This window comes from Chelonoidis abingdonii, chromosome 8 (genome assembly GCF_003597395.2).
Source record: "Chelonoidis abingdonii isolate Lonesome George chromosome 8, CheloAbing_2.0, whole genome shotgun sequence".
NCBI lineage: Eukaryota > Metazoa > Chordata > Testudines > Testudinidae > Chelonoidis > Chelonoidis abingdonii.
The window spans coordinates 11,435,078-11,456,912 of record NC_133776.1 but is presented as its reverse complement, the minus strand read 5'-3'; the positions used below and the strand labels follow the sequence as shown (position 1 = coordinate 11,456,912).

The 21,835-nt window shown below is 38.1% G+C and overlaps 1 protein-coding gene across 3 annotated transcripts in view; it reads right to left on the bottom strand.

Annotated features, from left to right (window-relative positions):
* The window catches only part of PEX5L (peroxisomal biogenesis factor 5 like), a 161,612-nt gene that overhangs the window by 58,331 nt on the left and 81,446 nt on the right, over positions 1–21,835 (bottom strand). The window contains exon 1 of one of the 3 annotated variants that reach the window (XM_032783826.2): positions 9,040–9,138. The exons of 1 other annotated variant lie outside the window; for it this stretch is intronic. In XM_032783826.2, the coding sequence (XP_032639717.2) occupies positions 9,040–9,108 (69 nt within the window). In that variant the 5' untranslated portion in view covers positions 9,109–9,138. Of the gene's footprint in view, positions 1–9,039; positions 9,139–21,835 lie in introns of those variants that run through there. One more of the 3 variants, XM_075068949.1, reaches the window with a different exon arrangement.

Sequence of the window (21,835 nt, the reverse complement as noted above, 5' to 3'; positions counted from 1 at the left end):
ACAAGAGCAGACAGGCGGCCCCTCTGCCTCCCCCCGGCCTGCTGTGGCCCAGACTCCTGTTGCTCGCTTGCAGCCTGCATGGCACTCTGAGCTGTGGTGAGGGCGGGCTGAGGAGCAAGAGGATGCACTGGCTGCCTCAGTGCCTTGCCACCAGGGTAGGTGTGAGGCCAGTGGAGGGAGACAGGGTGGGGTTGAGGGCTGGGATGGGGCTGAGGGGGAACAGGGTCTAGTGACAATGGGCAGGGGTTGGAAGGATGGATAGGATGGGGTCAGAGGCCAAACTGGGCGGGATAGGACCTGAACATGGCTAGCTGAATGGAGGGGGGGGGCTAATGTGGAGGAGGGGCAGGACGAGGGACTTTGCCGTAACTCTCCCACCTAACGCCAGCCACCACCAGGCTCCCTCACTCACCCAGAGACCCCCCAGGCTGCTCCAGGCTCTACCCCCACCACCAACCCCAGGCTTTTCCACCCACACTCAACCACATCTCTCTCACCTTGTAGTGGTGCCCAGCCCAGATTCACTCCAGCACTCCCGCCTGGACTGCTCCAGCTCTCCCACTCCCAACAAAGCCTCATCCACAGGTCCATCCCGTCCTGTACTGATACCCCCTTAGATGCATTCTGCTATCCCCCACCACGCTCCATCCCTCCCAGCAAGCTCCCTGCAGGCTCCTCCAGTTACTCCTGGCTCCTCCACAAACCCAGGGAATACTGGCTGTCACCACTCCTGGGGACCTCATGAGGGGAACCAGTGAAGCATCATCACTGACTGGAAATGTCACATACTGAGCTATATAAAACTGGCAGCTATGCCGCCCTCTAAAAATATTCCCAGTTCTTTCTGTAGCCTTTGGTTCCTGCTTTTGATATTGGATCCTCTTGTGAGTCTAGTGACATCAGACATATTTTACAGTGCCTGACGAGAATGTAAAGGTGGCAGGATCTTGTATATCAAAACAAAAATTGGCTGTGCATTGCTGACAACATACAGTTTACTGAAACTGCAATAAAAAGAGTTTTTAAACATCCAGACAGCAACCAAACAAAAATATAGCTGTAATAAAGCCCTGTTTGTTGAGGAAATGCTCAAATCTGAGAGTGCCAGAAGGCCTGTAGGTAGATGAACCCTAGGAACTTCCCATATCCACGGGTAAATTATCAGTGTAAAGACTAGCTTCTTATCAATAGTCGGACGTTTGCAGGTAGAAATGACATTTAGCCTGCACAATCTGCCTTTGGATCAATGGCTACTACTATCTTATTTACCTTGTTCCCAAAACAACCAGAGTTACATCACAGGTGAAATAGTGGCCACCAATAATTTAGTGCTGATGGCAGATAGGGGTGTGTGTGTGTGTGTGTGTTTAGGATTCCAAAAGATACAATAATGGGCATTTAAATTCACATGTCTAATGTAGTGTGTAACATATCTACTGTGCAAAGGTATTTTGTTTCCACTCTACATACCTTTAAACTCCTTTTATATTCAAAGTCAATGTGCAGTGACAGTGAGTTGTCGGTTATCGTATAATCTTTAAATGTTATGTCCCCTTTCTTGTTATGTTGACCACTTGCTTTAGATTCTTTCTACAGTGGAGTTTTTTTTCTTCCAGATGAATAGATGCTTTCTGCTTCCTTTCAAATTGTTTTATATCAATATGAATTACACATTCTTTCATTTTTTCTCTTTTTATTCAGTGCTGTGTCTTAATTGTAGAGCTTTGCATTTTCTGTAGAAGAAATCAAAACTCTGGAGGTGGTGTTTTTCTTCTTTATAATGAGTTTATACAGCCCTGAGAACATTTACTGAAATATCTGGTACATTTCTTTGGGAACTCTTAACTATGCTGTTGACAAAGACCAAGTGCTTTCTTTGTTTGCACCATGTACCTTTCTTCAAACCTTCTGGTACTCACTTATCTAAACTCAGCAAAGATGAAGCCAGCTTCCTTTCATAGTTCCTTTAATTTCCTAAACTATTGGAGCTGATTCCTTATGCCAGCAATCCTGTTTAGAACCTATGTTTGTAAACTTTGCATTACAACTATTCTGTTTGGAGACCACCCTCATTAAAGGAGATGAGTAGCTTTGTGGATTAGAGCAGGGGTTCTCATAAGTATTTAGATGTGGTTCAGGCTATGAAAAGAGATCAGTTCCCCTCCCATTCGCAACTGCACAGATTTACCCATTCCCTTTAGTAATCCTAGAGCAGCCCAGAGGCAACTACAGCAATTCCTTACAAAATTCCTTACGAAATATTAGGGATGTATTTAATTTATTTAGACTCTTTTGATGTGACTCAGCAGCTGAAAATGTGAGATCCAGCACCACAGGGCCAGCCAGTTTTCTACAAACCACCAGCAAATGCTCAGTGGCTCACCTTTGTGCTAGAGGCTTGTATATCTCTACAGACTATCTCAGATGGACAGGAGATATAATCCTGTCTCAATTTGGAGGAATGATACACTGGTACTGGAGAATTTTCCTTGGAGCTAATCCTCCTACTCTTCAGCCTAAAGATCCATGTTATGTCTAACCACTGAACCAGTATGAAGAATGTGAAGATGGAGAAGAGAGGACTAAACTGTGGCAAAAATACCTTGTCCTATTGTAGAATGTACCTTTTGGTAAAGATCAGACAATACTGGCCAATCTTCAGCTGTGCTGAAAACCCTTGAAAGTCAAGGTCCCAAATAACAAAAATCTCTTTAAACCATACCCTCGCAGTATTTTGGCTGTGCAAATGTATGGATATAAATTCAGGTTTATTTGCAACTGTGGGGTTTACTTTGGGGAAGTAAGGAGGCTGGTCTGTGTAGCAGACTGCACATTAATCTGAAGTTTTTGTGTTATGGAGTCAACATACATAGATTTCCAGCTGTTGTAATGCTCCAGAGGACTGCAAATTTTTTCTTCCTGATCTTTCACAATGTTGCTAATACTGGAAGTGCATTCCTTAAACACAGGCACTTTTATCCTGTACTCATTCTAGCCCATATGCAGTATTTATAATCATATACCTATTACTGTAATTTCACCATTGGTGGAATAGCTGGTTCCTTCCCCCACCTGCAAGGCTGGAGTAGCCCCCACAGCATACGGTCTGGAACTAAGGATGCTGGGGGTACTGACATACCCCCTAGCCTGAAGTGGTTTCCATTACATACAGCATTTACAGTTTGGTTCAATGGCTTTCAGCAGCCCCACTATAAAAATTGTGGGGCAAGGGGGCTGGAACAGTGTGGTCCAAAAAACAAAAAAGACAGGTCTTTTTTAAATTGGTTTCTATAACAATGTAATAGCATCTATAGAAATTACTGTAAAAACCAATAGGGCTTGATTTTCCATCGTCTTGCGCCTTGCGTTGTCATCTACACCTTAGCAAAATGAGTGTAAAGTATAGCATTTATTCAAATGTTGACCATAGAATGAATAAAGACTATCCTTTTTATGGGTTTTCTTTTAACAATCATATAGAATTCTATAGCAGGAATATACTTTTCTGTTAAATTTTGTAGGGTTGTCATAGAAACTGATGGAAGGTTTGTCATTTTCTATTAAACTGTACAGACCTTCTCTATAGGAGGTATGGCTTTGCACAGGTATTGGCACTAGAAATGGTAATATGGCTAACTTGAAAGTTCTTTGTGGGTCTTTCTACTTGCACCATGCAACTCAGGTGACCAGTAGCACAATGCAAATAGCAAGTTAGAATAAGAAATAGTCAAAGCAATATTATTTGTTATTTAAAATAAATCAACTACTAAATCTGTAAAAATTGATTTCTATTCACAGATAATTCATGAACAGAAAAAGGGGCTAAATTAATGTAATTTTTATTTGCTGCATATAGCTTTCTCAGATCTTTTTGTGACCATAGAATAATAGCCAGGACTTTTTAAAATATAATCATATTGTTTCATATCATTCTATTTTTATCTCTTCCTTTTTTGTTAAATGGAGTCCTATACAAAGATATATTATAAATGATCTTAAACTCTCATTATTTCCCTTGGTAATGTAAAATTAAGTTGTGACAGAAAAGTCTGTTTAATTTGTGATGGAAAAGTCTTAACTTTAGGCAGGCAGCCAATTTATGAATTTTAAACTATGTTGTCAAGGCAACGTTTTTTTATTATTCTCATGGGAATGTTGGTGCTGAAATCATACATACTTGTCTAAAAACAATAATACTAAAATAAGTTTAATAGTATTTAACTTAGAGATACAAAGTTGGCTAACATACACTTGCATATTTTGTTTTCACAACATTTTAAAGTTATATAGCTTATGCTGTGTGGCTAATATTAGATGAAACAATATAAAGGGGAAAATTAATTTAATTCATTTTTAATGTGTTGCTATTGGTAGATAACTTTAAAACAGATGAGACTACATAGCTTTGAAGTATTAAATTCATTAATAGCATCTTCTATATGTCATTAGTCCATTAAAACATAGTGTACAAACAAGTACCTCAGCATACTGGAAAGGTCTGTTGTATGAGTCCAATGCTACTCCCACTGAAATAGTGGCAAAATTACCACTGACTCTAAAGAGAACAGATCTGGCCATTTCAAGACAACTTTTATTCTGTATGTTTCTGTAAAATGGGCCTGATCGTAGTATGAAAACAATCCCAGTACTGTAATGCTATTAATTTCAGTGGAGTTATTCCTGATTTACACCAATGTAAGAGAAGAGACTGCACCCCAATATAACTAGTCCTACTGACTAATTTTTGCCATTCTACATAGTGCCTGTTAATGATGTATATTAATTAAATACTTCCATAGTGGTATGGTTTCCTTCGTACAAGGGATGCTACAAATCATTCTGCAAATTTAAAAGCTAAGAAGCTCATAAGAGGTTTTGAGTCATCCAGAACAGTGGGGATTGCTCAGATTTTAAATAGGAGGCTATGATTATGGGCCAGATTTTTCCTGCTGAGCCATGTACACACACCAGAAAATCTATCAGTAGCTGTTTGAGCCTATAGCTGAAATTGGCAACCCTAATTCTATTTACTCCATAAAGACACATAGAAACCATATGGCAAGTCACCTGTGAGTGACTACATGGAAAGGTATAATGGGACAGCCACAGAGAAAGTGGTGTGGTCTACATATAAATCCAAGAACATATACAAAGATGACTAGACCTGCAATGATATCTGTGTGGTTTCGTCCAAAAACGTATTCCTACTCTTAGTGGTAATAGAATGCCCCATGGAAGGATGGTGCACGGGGCTATTCTCAGGGGAAATAAGGAAATCACATACTAATGCTGCTTACAGAGTATGCATAATATGTAGTGCGTGCCCTTTTAAGAAATGGGGAAGGATATTGCACTTTCCTCATTTGAATGTGGCCTTATGGGTGCTATTCAGCAAAAATTTAGAAATCTGTGATTTTGTTGTTCCAGGATCAACCTGTCCTCTGAAAGGCAAAATTTCCTCCCTTTCTTGTGCATCATGATGACAATGGAAAGGTTCAGCTCTGCAGAGCACATATTGGCGAGAGTCTGTTCAAGGCTCTGTATGGGCTCAATCTCTCACCCATTTGAAGTCCATGGAAGTGTTCCCTGTGAGTTCCCAGGAACAGGATCATATCTTATATGAACAGCTGACAGGGGACAGTGAGGGAACCACTAAGGCTTTCCTTGGTTATACAGGTCAGTTTTGAGCCTTTTGGCAATAGATATTATATTATCTCTGGCTTTATGCTGAACTTCCATAGGTTTATTTGTGCAAAAATCTGCGTATGTGTTCCAGCTGTATGTTGCCCTCTGACATTAAAATGAGACAGAGCCGTGTCTCTGCAAAACTTGCATGAACTACATATGCATACGTCATGTGTATTAGTTATGAACACAATGGAGCGAATTGTGAGTCTGACTGTTGATTGTACAGTTCAAAATGTGTCTTCAATGAATATTTGAGTGTAAAATGAACTTTTCTTGGTTATTCCTGCTAGTAAATAACTCTCAAGTGCTCAAATGTTTCTAAAAAGTGAACACACAAAACTTTTGAATTCACATAAATATTCATAAATAATTTTCTCCATTAGTCACTCAGCTGCAGTCAGTAATATATGATTGTCTGTAAATAGATTACATCTCTCTCTTTCTCTCCTTTTCTAGCTTCCATGAATAACAAATGCACTTTTAAAATTTTTTGTCTTCTCTCTGTTTCAACCTTCTTACCAAGAGACAGGGAGACAGTAATATAAAGCGGAGACACATTGTACCAAATCCCATTAACACTAAAACCCTGCTCTCTGCACTGATACTTGATATGCAGTATTAAATTTGGATACATCTGAATGCCTTCTTATGCCGATAAAGGGACTTTCACTGAAAAAACTGAGATAGACTCACAGAAAATAGAGACTGAAAAGACCTGTTAAATCATAGTGTATCCCGCTGCTTGTGTATTATGTTCCTTAATGTTGAGACAATGGGCCAGATTTGCGGGTGGTGTGAATCAGCAAAGCTATGCTAATTCATAGCACCTCAGGATCTGTGACTTATGTAACTTATGGTAAACTAATATGTGCTGTATTCATGAATTTCAAATATACAGTGATAATTCCCAGTGATAATACAGTGATAATTCCCAGGAGAGGTTGGATAGGAGCATAAAAATAACTGAATGTGAATATGTGTCCAGCTTGTGCTCCAGTGAATGTATTTGGTATTTTCCAGGGAGAAGAGGAGAGAGGGAGCTTCCTTGAAGCTTTACTTAAAGCACCTTCACATGTTATGACTGATCTCAGCTGAGTTTTCTTCCCCAATCAAGCATGGTAAGTCCTAGTTTCACTGAGCACTTTTTGTGTGTGTGTGTGTGTGTGTTTTCATAATGGACAAAACATGACACAAACAGGTCTATTTAAATAGCAATTGCATGTATTCTGGAAGCCACTTCACATGCAAAATTCCCACTGAGTTCAATGGGAGTTGCACAGGCAAGGAGCTGCAAGACTAGGCTCTTAATGACATCTTGAGATAACCATTACAGTTACAAAAAATACACAGCTACACAATATTCTTCAGTGCTGATTCTGTGTCACTAGTAGATGACCTTTGAAAGACTCTTTTGACCTAAATTTGACCTGGAAAGTCAACTTGGAAAGTTTGGCCATTGGTAATTAGTAATTATTTCCATTTGATATACATATTATATCCCGTGAGCTGCAGCAACATCCATCTCTCTCATCATGTGAAGAATCAGGACAAATATACCATTAGTAAAGGCCGAATGTATACTGCTATATAGCAACACAGTATTCTGAATGAATGACCTGAACAAGAGGTTTGCACAGAGACATTAAAGACACAAGAATCTTAAAATAGCAACACATCCAGAAAGTTAGGATACAAATGATAAATATGATATGGTCATATACCGTGCATAACACATACATGATGCAGAGGTGGCTATGGAAAATACTCACTTTTTCACTTGATTCTGCTTCCTTTTGGCTTGTGCACCCCATTGGTGCATAGCAGGGAAGTAGGTACTTGTGTGTAGTGGAAAAAATTACACTGACTAATAAACATGAGCATTTTACTTAAAAAAACTGTCACAAACTATTGCTGCATGAATGTGACAAACAACCAATAGAAATAGTGCATCAAACATATTATGAACCGAGGATGAAATCCTGGCCCATTGAAGTCAATGGGAGTTTTGCCATTCACTTCAAGGGGCCCAGGATTTCACCCCTCGTTTCAATATTTGTGAGTCATAAACTGATTAGTGTAAAATTGGAATGTGATGCATTAAACAAAACATCCTATTTCCTCATGCAATCATGTTTTATCTAATACAGTATATCACAAATATAATACAACATTTGACAGAGGTTTAGGAGGAAATTGACAGAAGTGTTTTCTAATGTATAGGAAAATGTCAATGATCAAAAATTCTGTTAATTAATTGACTTAGTGTAATACATTTTATACAGGCTATAAGGTAAGCTTGTGTTGGCATTTTACAAGTCACATATTATTTTTAAACATAAATATCTATTACCCTACAGTAGAAAAAAAATGTTTTTGGATTTTGTTGAAGATTATTTTTATGTAAGAAAAGGCATGTAATGTACGACATCAAACACTGTTGAATATGAATAACCTTGTGTACTTGTATATTAAATATTAAGTTTCAAATCAAGTAATTGTATTAAATTCTATTACTATGTATGTTGCTGGGGAAAATATTGCTAAATTTTAGCCAAAGTTGCTGGTTATCCACAGGATTTTTTTTAATTATCCAATTCAGATGTATTATACATTTGGGTCATTTTCATTACTTATAGTCTACCACCTACCAAATTTCAGATAATGGCCCTGTATTATTGCATTTACTGGCTTCACAAAGATGAAAACAATGAAGTATGTAAAATAATCTAATTTGAAATATGAGTTAAATGCTAGTGAAAATTTAAGGGATTTTATGTATTTACAAATGATACCACTATCAAATGGTTGTCATATATGATTTTATATATACATATTGTACGTATGAATGTGTATATATGTATTATGATAGATAAATACTGACAGCATGAATAATATGTGACCTTTTAAAATCAATTTTAAATAATCTACTGGTAACTGACATATGTATATTGTGCTTACTACAAATCACTTGTTCAGAAACTTTGCATTTTTTTTGGTTCAAAAGCTCCAAAGCACAAGTGGTTAATTTATTTACCGTAAGCTATAATTTTCTATATTATGTTATGATGACACAAAATTAAATTTTGTGTAAAATATTTTCTGAAGGGTCAAGCTCAAGCAGAATCACTAAAACTAACATACACCAATTGAAAACCTAAACAATGAATGAATTTCTCATTCCCCTTTTCTTTTTGTGTGTGGCATTTTATAATAGCTTTTTCTTTTGGGAAAACTATAATTGCCTGTTAAGTTTTGAGTCAAGAATGTTAATGCTTATCTGCTAGTTAAATTACATTCTTCATTAGATTAACATATGTCAGCTGCCTACTGGAATCCTAACATTCTGCCCACCTGTGATGTCATAGTAAGGAGGGGCTTTTCCTCTGCAGACTCCTCCCTCGGTATCTCCTTCATCACCATGGCAACAGCCTTATCTGCCGCCCTAGAGCCTTTCCCCTACAACAGTGAAATCAACAATGGGTTGTGTCAGGAGGAATCTTTGTTACTGGTTACCAAAAATATACCCCAGAACAATCCAGTAATTAAATGACGGTGTTATGCTGGAAGTAAAAGTATGTTGTTGTTGAAAATAAAATACACACATACTGTTAAAAACAAAATGCCAAAACCAAACAAGCAAACAAAAAACCCCAACAACTTAATTGATAACAGAGTTGAGGCTCCATCCTGCAGCTTTTACTCATATGAATCACTCCATTGACATCAATAGGACTACAAACTGCCTTGTTTTTGTGAGGCCTCATAGGAGTACATCAGCAGGAGTGAAGGAAGTTGAGACTCTCACAAAATTTGGCCCTCATATGAGTAATATCTGGAGGATCAGGCCCTTAATTTCTTCACCACTAGTTAATTGTAGTTACCTGCAACTTTACAGCTGAAATATACATGCTTTCTACTCAAATCAGATTAGATAAAAAGAAATCAGACTGTTATGAAGATGTAGACCTTACGTAAAATGAAAGTTAAATTCTCCTTTAAATATTCTAAATTAAAGGGCAAAATTCTCCTCTTGGATCTATGTTGTAGATAGTGAGTCTCTGATACTTGCTCTCCCTGTACGTATAGAACTTCTGTAAGTATCAATAAATGTCTGAGGGTGTAGGCAGAGAAGAATAGTGGAGCTTGATTAGACTTTTCTTACACTCACAAATTTCTGTTGAAGTCCATGGGAGTTTGGGATGTACAAAGACTGAAGGATCTGGGTCCATGACTTCAGAATTTTGCCCTAAGCTTACATACATTTCATTAACTAAGAGTCTATTGAATGTATTTTTTAACTACAGTACAGTATAATAAGAATGATTTAAAATAGCATTGTGTACTGAGTTCTAAGAAGGATACTGTTTATTGATACCAAACAATGTGATGTAATTTTTATATCACAAATACCGTATAATCATTCACAGCTCAAAAACATGTGCATAATATTGCAATTTTAAAACAATGTTTATGAAAAAACAAGGTCAAATTTACCTTATTTGTGCAACGCATTGCAGTCAACCTAGAGAGAGTTCTTTGCATGCTGCAAGAAGTTCTCATACCATAAGTGTCATAAAACATAGGCATGCTCAATTTGTAATTCCTTTGATAGCCAAAGAACTGCAAACGGCATTGTAAAGTTTACTTCAGATTAGGATATTCTCTCTTATTTGGTGAGAAGAGAGTTCTAAGTGCTAAGCATATCAAAGGTTCTTGTCCAAACATTTATTTATTCATGATTCATTTGATATGTTGTAAATCCATGAAAATATTTTCTTTAATATGTGGAGCTGCTATTTAGCTAGCATTAGTAACATGCTATTTGACTTTCAGAAACCTAATCCTTTTGAGTTGAATGCTATAAAGAAGTAGCTTATTAGCTAAAAAAGGATGCATCAGAAAGCATGCAGTGCTTTTTATTTCTTGCACAGTAGAAACCCACCAAAGCAAAGGTCAGGTCACTTTTTTGAAGACAGAGCCACTTTTTCTTCAAGGTTTCACCTACTGCCTGAAAAAAGTCATGATACTCACATTAGTGCATGCTATCAACTTTTGAAAAAAATAGCCCCCTGTGAATGGCTGCTATCATACACCACATATTTCATCACTTTAAAAGTGTGGCTATAGTCAGAATAGAAAATCAGTAAAAATGACATCTTAGGATACTGTATTGCTTTTCCTTCAGTGACTCTCATCTCACATTTGCTATGTTTGGAAGTCAAAACACGATTTATTCAATTGAACTGCAACTCCACAAGAGCATGGGTGAACCATGTTGATTTATTTCTGACTGGTAGACTCATGACATACAATAGCAATTCTGGAATCAGAACTTAGCTTTGCAACATATTTGATGATAGGGGAGGCAGAGCAGAATATAGCAGCTGTAGTTCCCAGTGATTTCAATGGAGGGAGATGCAGGTGCTCAATGCCTCTGAAAATCTGGCCACATATTTAGGTGCTCAAATATGGATTTCAGTGCCTAACGTTAGGTGTCAAAGTTTAAATGTTTTGGACACTGTATTCAGGGTACTCTTGTATATATTTGAAATTTTGCCTGTCTGTCAATTTTTGGCATCAGTACCTCTGGCAGCTTGCAGGAACATGAGCGAGTCTGAGTATGTCCTGTGGGACACAATCAATTATTTCCCCCTCTCCTGTAGAAAGGAGGAGGAAAATAAATCTAGTCTTTGTATTTAGGGCACAGAAATGGTTAATACACTGCCATTGGTTAGCTATAATTGAAATGATAATCCATTGGGTTTTAATTACGTTTTAAACACAGAGATTACTATATACATAAACATGGAAGAATTGCTTTAAAATGTGTATTTATTTGGCTGCCTCCATTGTTAATCTGTTCTCCATTGTTGTGTTATTTCTTAGCAATACTGGATTGCTGTACATATTGTCTGTTACAGTAGCTTGGTATTGAGCACTACAGTTCTTCTGGAACAGCTAATTTTACACTTGCAAGCTCCTCATAATGAACAGTTCATCATAACTCAGAGACCTGGGGCAAATTATTTTCTCATATATGCAGCATTTTGATCACTCAGTGAATGAGTTTCACAAATACCTCTTTTGTCAACAATGTGCAGATTTAAACAATCATGATGCACAGCATGCAAACCTGCATATAAAGCAAAGATACTGTCTTGAGCGAATTGGTGCAGGGAAAAGATATAATTTGCTTTCATACAATATACTGCAGCAGTAAAACTGAGTATATCAGTGTTTTGTTGTCTGGTACAATTAAGACTAAACCATTCCTTTTAAGGAAATATCTCCAAAACAAGATAAACAATACAATAGTTAGAGTATTTCCACAGCACTTTGAATATTGTAATAGGGTCAGCTAAAAACTTGCTAACGCTTTCTGCAGGTTCTCCCAGGCTGAGAGAATGGATGGTAATAGACATTTCCACAGGAGTGTGCAGATTTTGCAAACCCACTCTGTAGGGAAATACACTGGTTTAGCAGCTGGTGTTTCTGAATAGCGCCAAATTAAATTCAGTACAAGTCACATTACTTATAAAGAATGTGATACTTGTTAATGAGGATTTAATTAAGCTACTGTAAAAGAATATTAATTTAAGGTTCAGGACAGCATGAGCATTTTTTAGTGAGCGAAAACATATAATTTAGCAACTTTGTTCCCGTTGTATAAAACGTCTTTCCAGCATTTAATATTTGAGCACATGATCATTTTCTGCTACAGATCATTTGTGAGGCCCGAGTGCCTAGGACAGCTGTATGATTCTTACAGATACGTGGCCATCTCGTAAAGGCCTTACTGTTTGTGAGAAGGTTGTGAAATTCATAAATTGATTTATTTGAAATTTGAAAAAAAAATTATCTGAAGAGCTTATGATCAGTTCATTGCAAATATCTGATAGTCTAACTTCAACAAAGCCTGAACTTTGGAGTCAAATAAGTCATGTGATATTTTTGCCTACTCCCTAGATGGATGTTGAATGTAACACAGAACTTTAATCTAATATGGGCTTTGAAATTCACTTATGGCAAATATTGAAGCATTTGAGCTTAAAATTCACTTTTTTCATGAATATTCATGCTATTAAAGTTGGAGTGTGAGAATTTTCATAAAAATGAGCACGAGAGAGTTGTTAACATGGTCAAATTGACATTTATTTTCAAAGTCAACTAGTGTTCATAGACATTTTCCATACTATTGTCTGTGTTCTAATATGTACACACACATAGCCAGCATTGTGTTAGACCTGTGCAATTCCATTTGAAGTCAGGGAGGCTCTACCAGTCTATCTGAGAGAAGTATTCGGTGCAGAGTGAATGGTGTAGAGAGGTACTCTTATATTTTTCTAGTGTAACTGTGTGCTGTTTCATTGATATATTAGGAATATTCACAACCTGCCTGTGTCCATACATCCTAAACTCATTTCTTTTGCAACAGCTATAATCTAAAGCAGTTTCACTAAGGTAAAGTATGGACATAGCCAATACAAGCACATACAGTACCTGCCTAGCAATTTCTGACAGCATTTTTCCTCACCTATTGAGGAGAAAAGGAATAACTTTCTTTCCTTACTTGTGAAGATAAATGTGAAAAGAGTGATCAACCATACAGTACTTTTCAAACAGTGCCACTGCATTAAAATGTAATGGCCCCATAGGACAAAGTGCCAATGTTTTACGGGTCCCAAGGAAGCTAAAAAAAATGAACTGGCATTTTGGAGTCACTTCTCTGAGGATGTAGTCCTCTTGGCTGCATTTAAACACCAAAAATGTTTGTCTTAAACTGAAAAAGCATGTTTGTGTATCGGCAATGCTAGAAACATACTTTCTCATTCCAAAATGAAGTTTTAAAGGCACTAGAAGGGGCTACAGGTACTCATTCTTCACACAGACTGAATCCAAAATGTCTGTTGTTGAATGCCTGCATTCACTGTCATTCTTTTTGTACTGAAAAATCAATGTTCTGTATTTTATAAATTCACTGGCCTACAGTGAGGCTTAGAGTTGCGGTCTGACACTTGAAGACATCCGTGAATCACCACAGGGACAGAACTGAGGCTTCCAGAACCCAAAGTACTTACCTCTACTATTTGAGATAAAGTAGCAACTCCACTGCTAGCAGCAGGTGCAGACTCTTAACTGCTGTGTGGCTCAGCCACTGGAGAAGGATGTATGAATATTTAGGTTACTTCAGTCTCCGTGTCCACTCAATGCTTGACTTCTCTAATGAGTTGCTTATTTTGGTAGTGGTGGGTTGTAAGTAGAGAGGCCAGAGGATGACAGTACCTTTTTGCAACAACTTTTGAAATTTTGTTTTGTTTAGCACTGGAATGATAACAAAGCCTTTTGAATATTTTTGAATGCTTGGAGAGTAACTATTGGACCAATTTACTGAGGGTTATGGTGGATTTTTCCATCACTGACAATTTTAAAATCAAGACTGGATTATTTAAAAAAAAAGATGGCCTAGGAATTATTTTGGGGGAAGTTCTGTGGTCTGGGTTATACAGAATTTCAGACTAGATAATAACAATGGTCCCTTCTGACCACCTATGTATTTCTTTTCACAACATGGACTTGTGTTGAAATTGCTGTATTCAAACTGAAAACCCAAATATTTTGATTAGGGTCTCTCTCTCTCTCTCTCACTCTCTCTCTAATCAGAAGTGACCAGAGACCCCTGGATCTCAGAAAACTTCTGGACAAAAACTTCATGGAAACAATTGTGTCTGTGAAACATTTCGGCTTTGAAACAGTATATTTCAATTAAATTACATTTAAACAAAAAAGTTCTGACTTAGAATCAGTTGTGAGCTTATCCCTGTTAAATCTTCTGGGAGTCTCTCAATTTCAGGCACTCTCTTCTGGGTGCTTGAGCGACTGCCCGAATCTCCTGTTTTTGGGCAGCCTTTTAGGAACCCAGGAAGGGGCACCTGAAATCAGCTAAAGTTATGCACTCATGGAGTGGCCTGGTCGTTGCTTCCCTTACCACTGAAGAGATGTTCAGAAGCTGTGGATATTCAGAAGAAAGAGCCAGTGTTGAAGGCAGCAGTCAGTGAGGGGATCTGCAGATTGCGGCCCAGAGCAGAAGGGAGACAAGAAATCTTCCACAGGAGGCTAGGAAAGCAAGCAGGATTCTGGCACCCACTTCTCAGCACATATCCTTAGGGAAGAGGGAGGAAGAGACTCGGAGCTTAGGAGGATGGGTACTGCTGCATCAGGGGTGACCAGAAACTTGAGAGTGGGAATGAAGAGACACTCAGAGGGCAGGGGACAAGGGTTGGGTGGGTGATTCAGCGATAATGAAGCAGAGAGAAGGAGAAGAAGGTGAAATTCGAGGGAGGAAAGAGGAGCCAGAGAGAGGGTGAGAAGCGGGGAAAAAATGAGGGTGGAATTGATAGTTTTGTTGGTGGAGGGAGGGAAATTGATGAATTTGATAGATGGGGGATGCTAATAAAGTTATGCATATGCTAATAAAGTTATGCATGTTAGGATATTTTGCTCATTTGTATTGTATCTCCAGATTTACAGACATACAGCCTTGACAGGTATGTAAGCCAGAAGAAAGACTCAAACAGATACAATTGTATTCAGCCAATGTCTTTCCTTGGTGGAGTAATGATATAAAGCACAATGATGCTATTACATGCATAAAGTGTTACACAGGTTATGTTTTAATGCAGAAAGGGCTGTTAGATTTCCTCCAAGATATTTCCAATTGTTTCCCAAGGCTTCTTTCAATTAGTAAGCAGGGGAGTCTGCTAAATTATAATTACAGATCCTGTTCCTACCAATTCCTCCGCCCCATGGCTCCACAGTTAGCTGACAAACCATTTATTTCACAAAGCCTTAACAGCAGGTAATTAAGTCCATCACCAAGAGGGTGGACATAATTACTTATATATTTCACGTGGAAAATATGTTCCTATTGGAGGTCTGTCTCAAAGTTCTAAACAGGCAGAATAATTGATATAGAAAATATTTTTTTCCAATTACATTGTGAAAGTTCACCAAATAGCCATGTAAAGAAGCTGACTCAGCATTAACTCTCATGCTTCCATTTTTATAACCTTCAGAAATGCATTTGAGTAGATTTCAGGCTGAATTTCTTTTAAATGTTAATGAACTCATTTAAAGCTGCTAAATAATGAATTGTGTCCTTTTAGTTGCTAAGATAAAGGCACCAGCATGATTCTGATAGTCTATTAGATTGACACTGATTCTAGATTGGTATAGGGAATGGGAAAAAAATGACTATTATCAGGTATAGGAACCCAGTAGCCAACAGATCAATGCTTCTATATCTTTTTAAATAAAACCTTTACCAGGTTTGTTGTCTGTGATCTCTATGTACAGAACCTGTGTCCTTTGCAGTGGGAAAAAATATATTTTGGACTTATTTTGAAATATAGTTCAACTCCACCTCATCTGAATTCTGCAATGTGAGCCATATCTCTTCCCAACCATAATAAGTTCCCTGGCATTGTAACCAACATGACCAAGTACTCCTGCATGACACAGAACCCAGCTCAGCTATGGCTCTTTGCATGGCAGCATGCTGGTGATATGTAGAGGTGAGCTGGGTTGTCAGAGTTCTACTACTAGAGAGAGAATCTCATCATGGTCCTCTGTGGAGGGTGCATACTAGGGGGGAAAAGCCTATTCTAGCCATTAGGCCTTGAGCGGAGGGTTCCTGAAATCCTGCCTCCTCCCTCACTGCATTTCCCCAATGCCCAGCCAAGATAATGTAAAAGTAGCTGTGCCCTCCCAGCTGCAAAGAGGGATGGATCAAATTCTGTCCTCAGATATGCATGTACAACCCCAACTGACTTAATTAAGATCAGATGATATGTCAGCGGGAGTCATGCATACTTAGAATTTGGCAGTGTATAAGCAGGTCAAGATAGAGAAGGGATGCACTGTCTACAGAAGAACATTACATAGAAAGGCAAAAGAAGCAAAAGCCCGGCATGATGTGCTAAAGCACATTGGGACCAGGGCAGGAATACAGCTGGCCTTAGAAACAGGGAGCAATAGAGAATCTGATGCATAATCTACAAACACATTCTTCAAAAAACTACTTATAGACGTAAAATTAATGAGGAAGAGCAAATACAACCTAGCTTTCCAAAAATGTATGTGAGATGTGTAATTACTTACAATCAGGCATACTGAACCTCATTCTAAAAAAGCACAGCAGATACACATTTTCAGTTAATGAGAGAAGGATTTATCAAGGGCCAAATTCTGCCCTCACCTATATCTGTGCTGCCTCACTGAAACTGGTGGGGATACATGGGTGTAACTGAGGGCAGAGCCTGGCCCTGACAGCACAGTTTACCAAAGCAGAGAGGTTACTCATATAATATGTGATGTCTATTAGAGAAGTCTGTTCTCAGCAGGGAACAATGTCAATCATGAAGCACAAACTGGATATACTGGATCCAAAGCTCTTGAATATTGTAGAACTTCCTGTATAGATACCAGTATGAAGTTCCAAACATTTTAGTGACTTTGCATCAGGTGTTCTGGTTTGGGTTAATCTGTGGCACATACTTCTACCCGTTCCATAGATCATATTTTACCTTTATATATTTTAATTAGAGCTGTATGAAACTTGGTGCTTTTGGGCTCCCAGGACTCTGAGCAAATGCTTTTCCTACTTAAGTCCACATGGCTCCATGCCTACTAAGGTTTGCATTTGAACCAACTCCAAAACTCGAGTGACTTTACATGGTCAATACCTGAAACCATAACTCAGCCTGGGTCTCCTGAAAAATGTGGCAAAGATTTGCCCAGAGGTTGGTGAGCATCTGCAAACTTGCCCAAGTTTCAAGTTTTAAACAAACTCAAACAACTTGGAAAGTTTCACCTAGTTTGGGTTTTTTAAGGATGGTTTTGCACAGATCCTCCTTTCATCTCATCTGCCAGTATAATATGTTTACTTCAGTAAAGGTAAAAAACTCTCCTGAGCTCTTGCACATTTTTGATAGGAAAAGTCAGGCCCAGGAAACTTTTTGTGACATCTTTGCTATGCATGAGCAGAAAGTCCAGCCAGACTTACTCCAGAGCTTAAAATAAGTCTTTCATTAGGTATTCAACTCATGCTCTTTGCTTTGAAACGTGACTGACTGTGGTGGATATTCCATTTTTCAGACTAAAATGTCTAAACATTGTTTAGGTCTGTAGACACCATTTTCTGAAAAGAAAATCAGTTTTAAATGGCAACACAGAACTGAGAGCGTTTTATTGCTTTTTTTAAAAGGCAAATTTTATGGAAAATATATTTAATTGATGGAAAGCTTAACATAATTGTAGCTTTAAGTTATAGCAACTAAGGTCATTTGTGCTAAGAAAGAGAACAGACCAAGCTACTGTACATGTTGCACTCTGGTTGCTTGGCTGCTGTCCAGATCCTCAGGCAGCTGATGTATTAGACTTACAGTACCAATTAAATAGCCTATTCAAAATGGATTTATGTGCCACAAATCATTGTATTTTGCCCAATTTAAAAATAAGAGATGAGACATGCATGGCTCTATTGTTTAAATTATGCAGTGCTAACATTTTCCCTCCTCAAAATGAGTGCACAACTGGACAGTGATGCCAACAGAATTCCTGTGGCTATGGAACATATTAGAAAAATCTTGTTCTCTTATAGAATCTAAATGTACTTTCTCCCCTGCAGCCCTTCTCAGTCCTTTCTGTTCTGTTTTTCCCCCTTCCCTTTTTCGTCCCATCATCTACCTGTTCCCCAGTTACTTTCTTCTTGTTTAAGCTTGTTTCTGTTTTTTGGTCCTGCATCTCTTAAAAAAATAAGGGGAATCCCTGCTGGCAGGCAGAGTTGTGAGCCAATTCAAGATAGTTGCTTCAAAGCAAGTATCATCCTGTGGATTCTCTTTCTCTGGAAGATTTGAGCTAGGATTTTTAGAAAAGCCTAAGGGATTTAGATACCTAAATCCAATTTCAATGGCACCTGGTCCTCTCCTTTGAAACGTCCAGACTTTGTTTGGTCTGTTTCTCCGTGACACTTATATGGCCCCATTACTGGGGCCTTGTCTGAGGTCAGAGAGGAAGAAGTCTTTGACAGTGCCATGAATTGAACATAGATCTCCCACGTCCTAGGCTAGTTCCCTAACCATCCTTCTCTCTTTCTAATATTTGCCTAAATAAATCCATGTCATCCAGACTGCAAGGACACATTTTTTGCTCCTCGTGTATGGAACCTTAGCAAAAAAAAATTGGCGATGAGGATAGTAATGAAATAGCACAAGCTTTTCCATTGAAATATGTTTTGTGTGTACGGTTATGTAACTATCCAATAGCACAGAAAAAGTGCAGTTCTACTCTGAAAAGTGACTTTGTCAAAGTGGCACTGGTGAAGTTCCACATTTATTAGCTCAGTGATTGGTGTCTCAAATGGGCTGCCTTTACAGGTTTCCTAACTGCTATCAAAGCAGAATCATCCTGAACTTGGAGAGTCAAGCTAGGTTCTTTTCACATCACCAGTAATAAAAACTCTGTAGGCCGAATTCTGACTTCACTGATCCCTGTACAGTCGTATTGTTTTACACCTGTGCAAATATATTTAACGGACTGATATTTAGTAAACAATTCTGTTGTTGATGCACATATAGAATCTAGCTCATTCCCTAAGGTGTGCTGGCTGCTGCAGGGGTAACAGCAGAATGCAGTAAAAACTTATTTTTGTTTCTCAAGTCAGCAGATTTGAGTCTGAATACACACAGGGAAGAAATGTATTGAGTACAATGATGCCATTTTTTATGTAATTAGGGGTTGGAGTAGAACCACACTTTAAATCGCCATTTTATAAAACTGTTAGGAAGCATGGAGAAACTAGTTAAGTTTCTCTCCAGCAGTCTTATTTGCTGCTTTCATTTCTTGATCATTTTAAGCTGGATACTCAAAGAGCAAAGTATCTTTTGCTAGCCCAGTCTCTGACTGACGGATTATAAATAGTTTCAAGGAATAGCCGTAGAACTGCTCTCTTAACAGCTCTGTGTAGTTTGTTTCAAAGGAACACTGCCTGGCCAGTATGGTTTGGCAGATGACCACTTAACATTTATTAGATGTTTATCAGAACAAAGAATTGATGATAATAATATTTTTCTTCTTTGATGAAGTCACTGACTAGAAGGGTTTCATGTGCCTAGGCTAGAAAGTCATAGGTTTTAGTCCCAACCATGATTTGAACTCATGCCAGTGCTATTACAGTATAGTACTTGGATGTTGCATTCGTTGGAACTAATATCCTTCAGATAAGACATCAAACTGAGGTCTATGATGCCTGCCAGGTAGAAGTTAAGGACTCATATCACTTTTCAATCAGTTTAATATTCCTGGCTATCATTCCTTCTCTTGGTTAAATGATTAAAATGGTGCATGTGCTATTTTTGAATGCATAACAATGCATTTGCCTGTATCTGCTGCTCTTCTAGAGGGTAATTCAGTGTCCTCTATTGCTGTAGGATACCTTGCATATGAAAACTGCTATACTAAAATCTATGCTATTAGTTCATAAAATATTTATAGAGAGAAAATGAATCATATACAGAAAACACAATAGAAAAGTTACTTTACATTAAGAATATGTTTTATTATTTTGGGATGTACAATATAACTGAGGACGAGGACTCTTAAAGGAGTTAGTTCCAGTGTTTTGCATTTACAGTGTGTAAATTTGCTTCAGTGGAATTGCATAGGATGTAAATTAGGACAAAATTTGGCCCCTTGGATTGCTCAATCCTGCAGTTATACAAAACTCCTGGACCAAATATCTTGGAGCTAGTTCTGCCCTTGGATATATGAATACAACGTTCACCGACTTCAGTGTTTTGCTGCATGCATGTGTCTGAAGAGTGAATATGTCCCACTGATTCCAGTAAGAAGTTACTTCTATGTAAGGACTGCCAGTTAGATTCCAAAGTCAATCTCAGGGAAAGGTGCATGTATGTAGTTTTAAACAGTATCTCTGTAACAAAAAATAAATAAAATAAAAATCCTCTAGGGTTTGCATAGATGAATGGGACTGTGATACTCTGTTAAAAGTCCACATTAGTGAGATACCAATAGAATCTTGCACATTAACACACCTACACTCTGCTTAATAAGTAGCAGATTCCCAGCATGGATAGCTCTGGGCAGGAATATTTGTGATCACTGCTGTCACTGCTCCATGTACCTTCTTTGGATGGGAACTGGAATCTCAGAAGAGGGAACTTTCACCAGCAGAAAAGGTTCCCCTCATCAACACTGCATTCTAGGAAGTTCTACTTTCCCCGACTGGTTCTCTCTCAGTTCTCCCACTCTGTCAGCCCTGATGTGTCTCTCTGCTGGAAGACCAGTCAGTGGACTTTAAATGCTGCATATGGGAATTTTTCTAGCTCAGGTCTGTTATGAGAAACTCCACAGGCTTTGATTGTGCTGAGTACGCAGGTTGGAGGACCAGCATGCACAAGAATGTGTATGTGAAAAAATATGACCTCTTTCTCCCTGACCATTCTTCTGTGTGTGTCTAGAACAATGGAAGCCATTCAGAGCTGGTTGCTTGCTGTTCTTCATGTCCCCTGAGATTTAGATGAAGGAACATGGGGGAGGGAAGGGCACGTTTGCCACTTGAGTAAGTAAATTAGGTATATTTCCTAGATACAGTGAGGATCAAAATTTGGCCCTCAGTAACAGTCAATGGCAATTTTGCTTGGGTAAACACTCAGTATTTCAGGATTTGGCCTTACGCGTATCTTGAAATTATTTAGAAGCATGAAACATCTTTGTTCCCTTTATTAAAAGACATTAAATGCAGTTTGTTCTTTTTTAGCCACAAATCAGAATTAAACTGTAGTGCTTGTATACATGCAGGCCATTAACCAGAATGATGAGTAAATCATTTAATACTGCTAAAATCAGTTTGGATTATATGTAAGCTGTGGAGATTTGGAACCTTGTATTAACATTAATGCTGTTCAAGATGTAATGCCATAGCTAGATTAAGCACTGAATTGATGCTATAGTGAGTGACTATGACAGTGAAAACAGAGAACATGAATATATTTTATTTTCAGGCATGTATTTGTTATGAATGAAAATAAGCTGGAAAAGATGGCATTTTTTAATTTCTTTGTTAAAATCA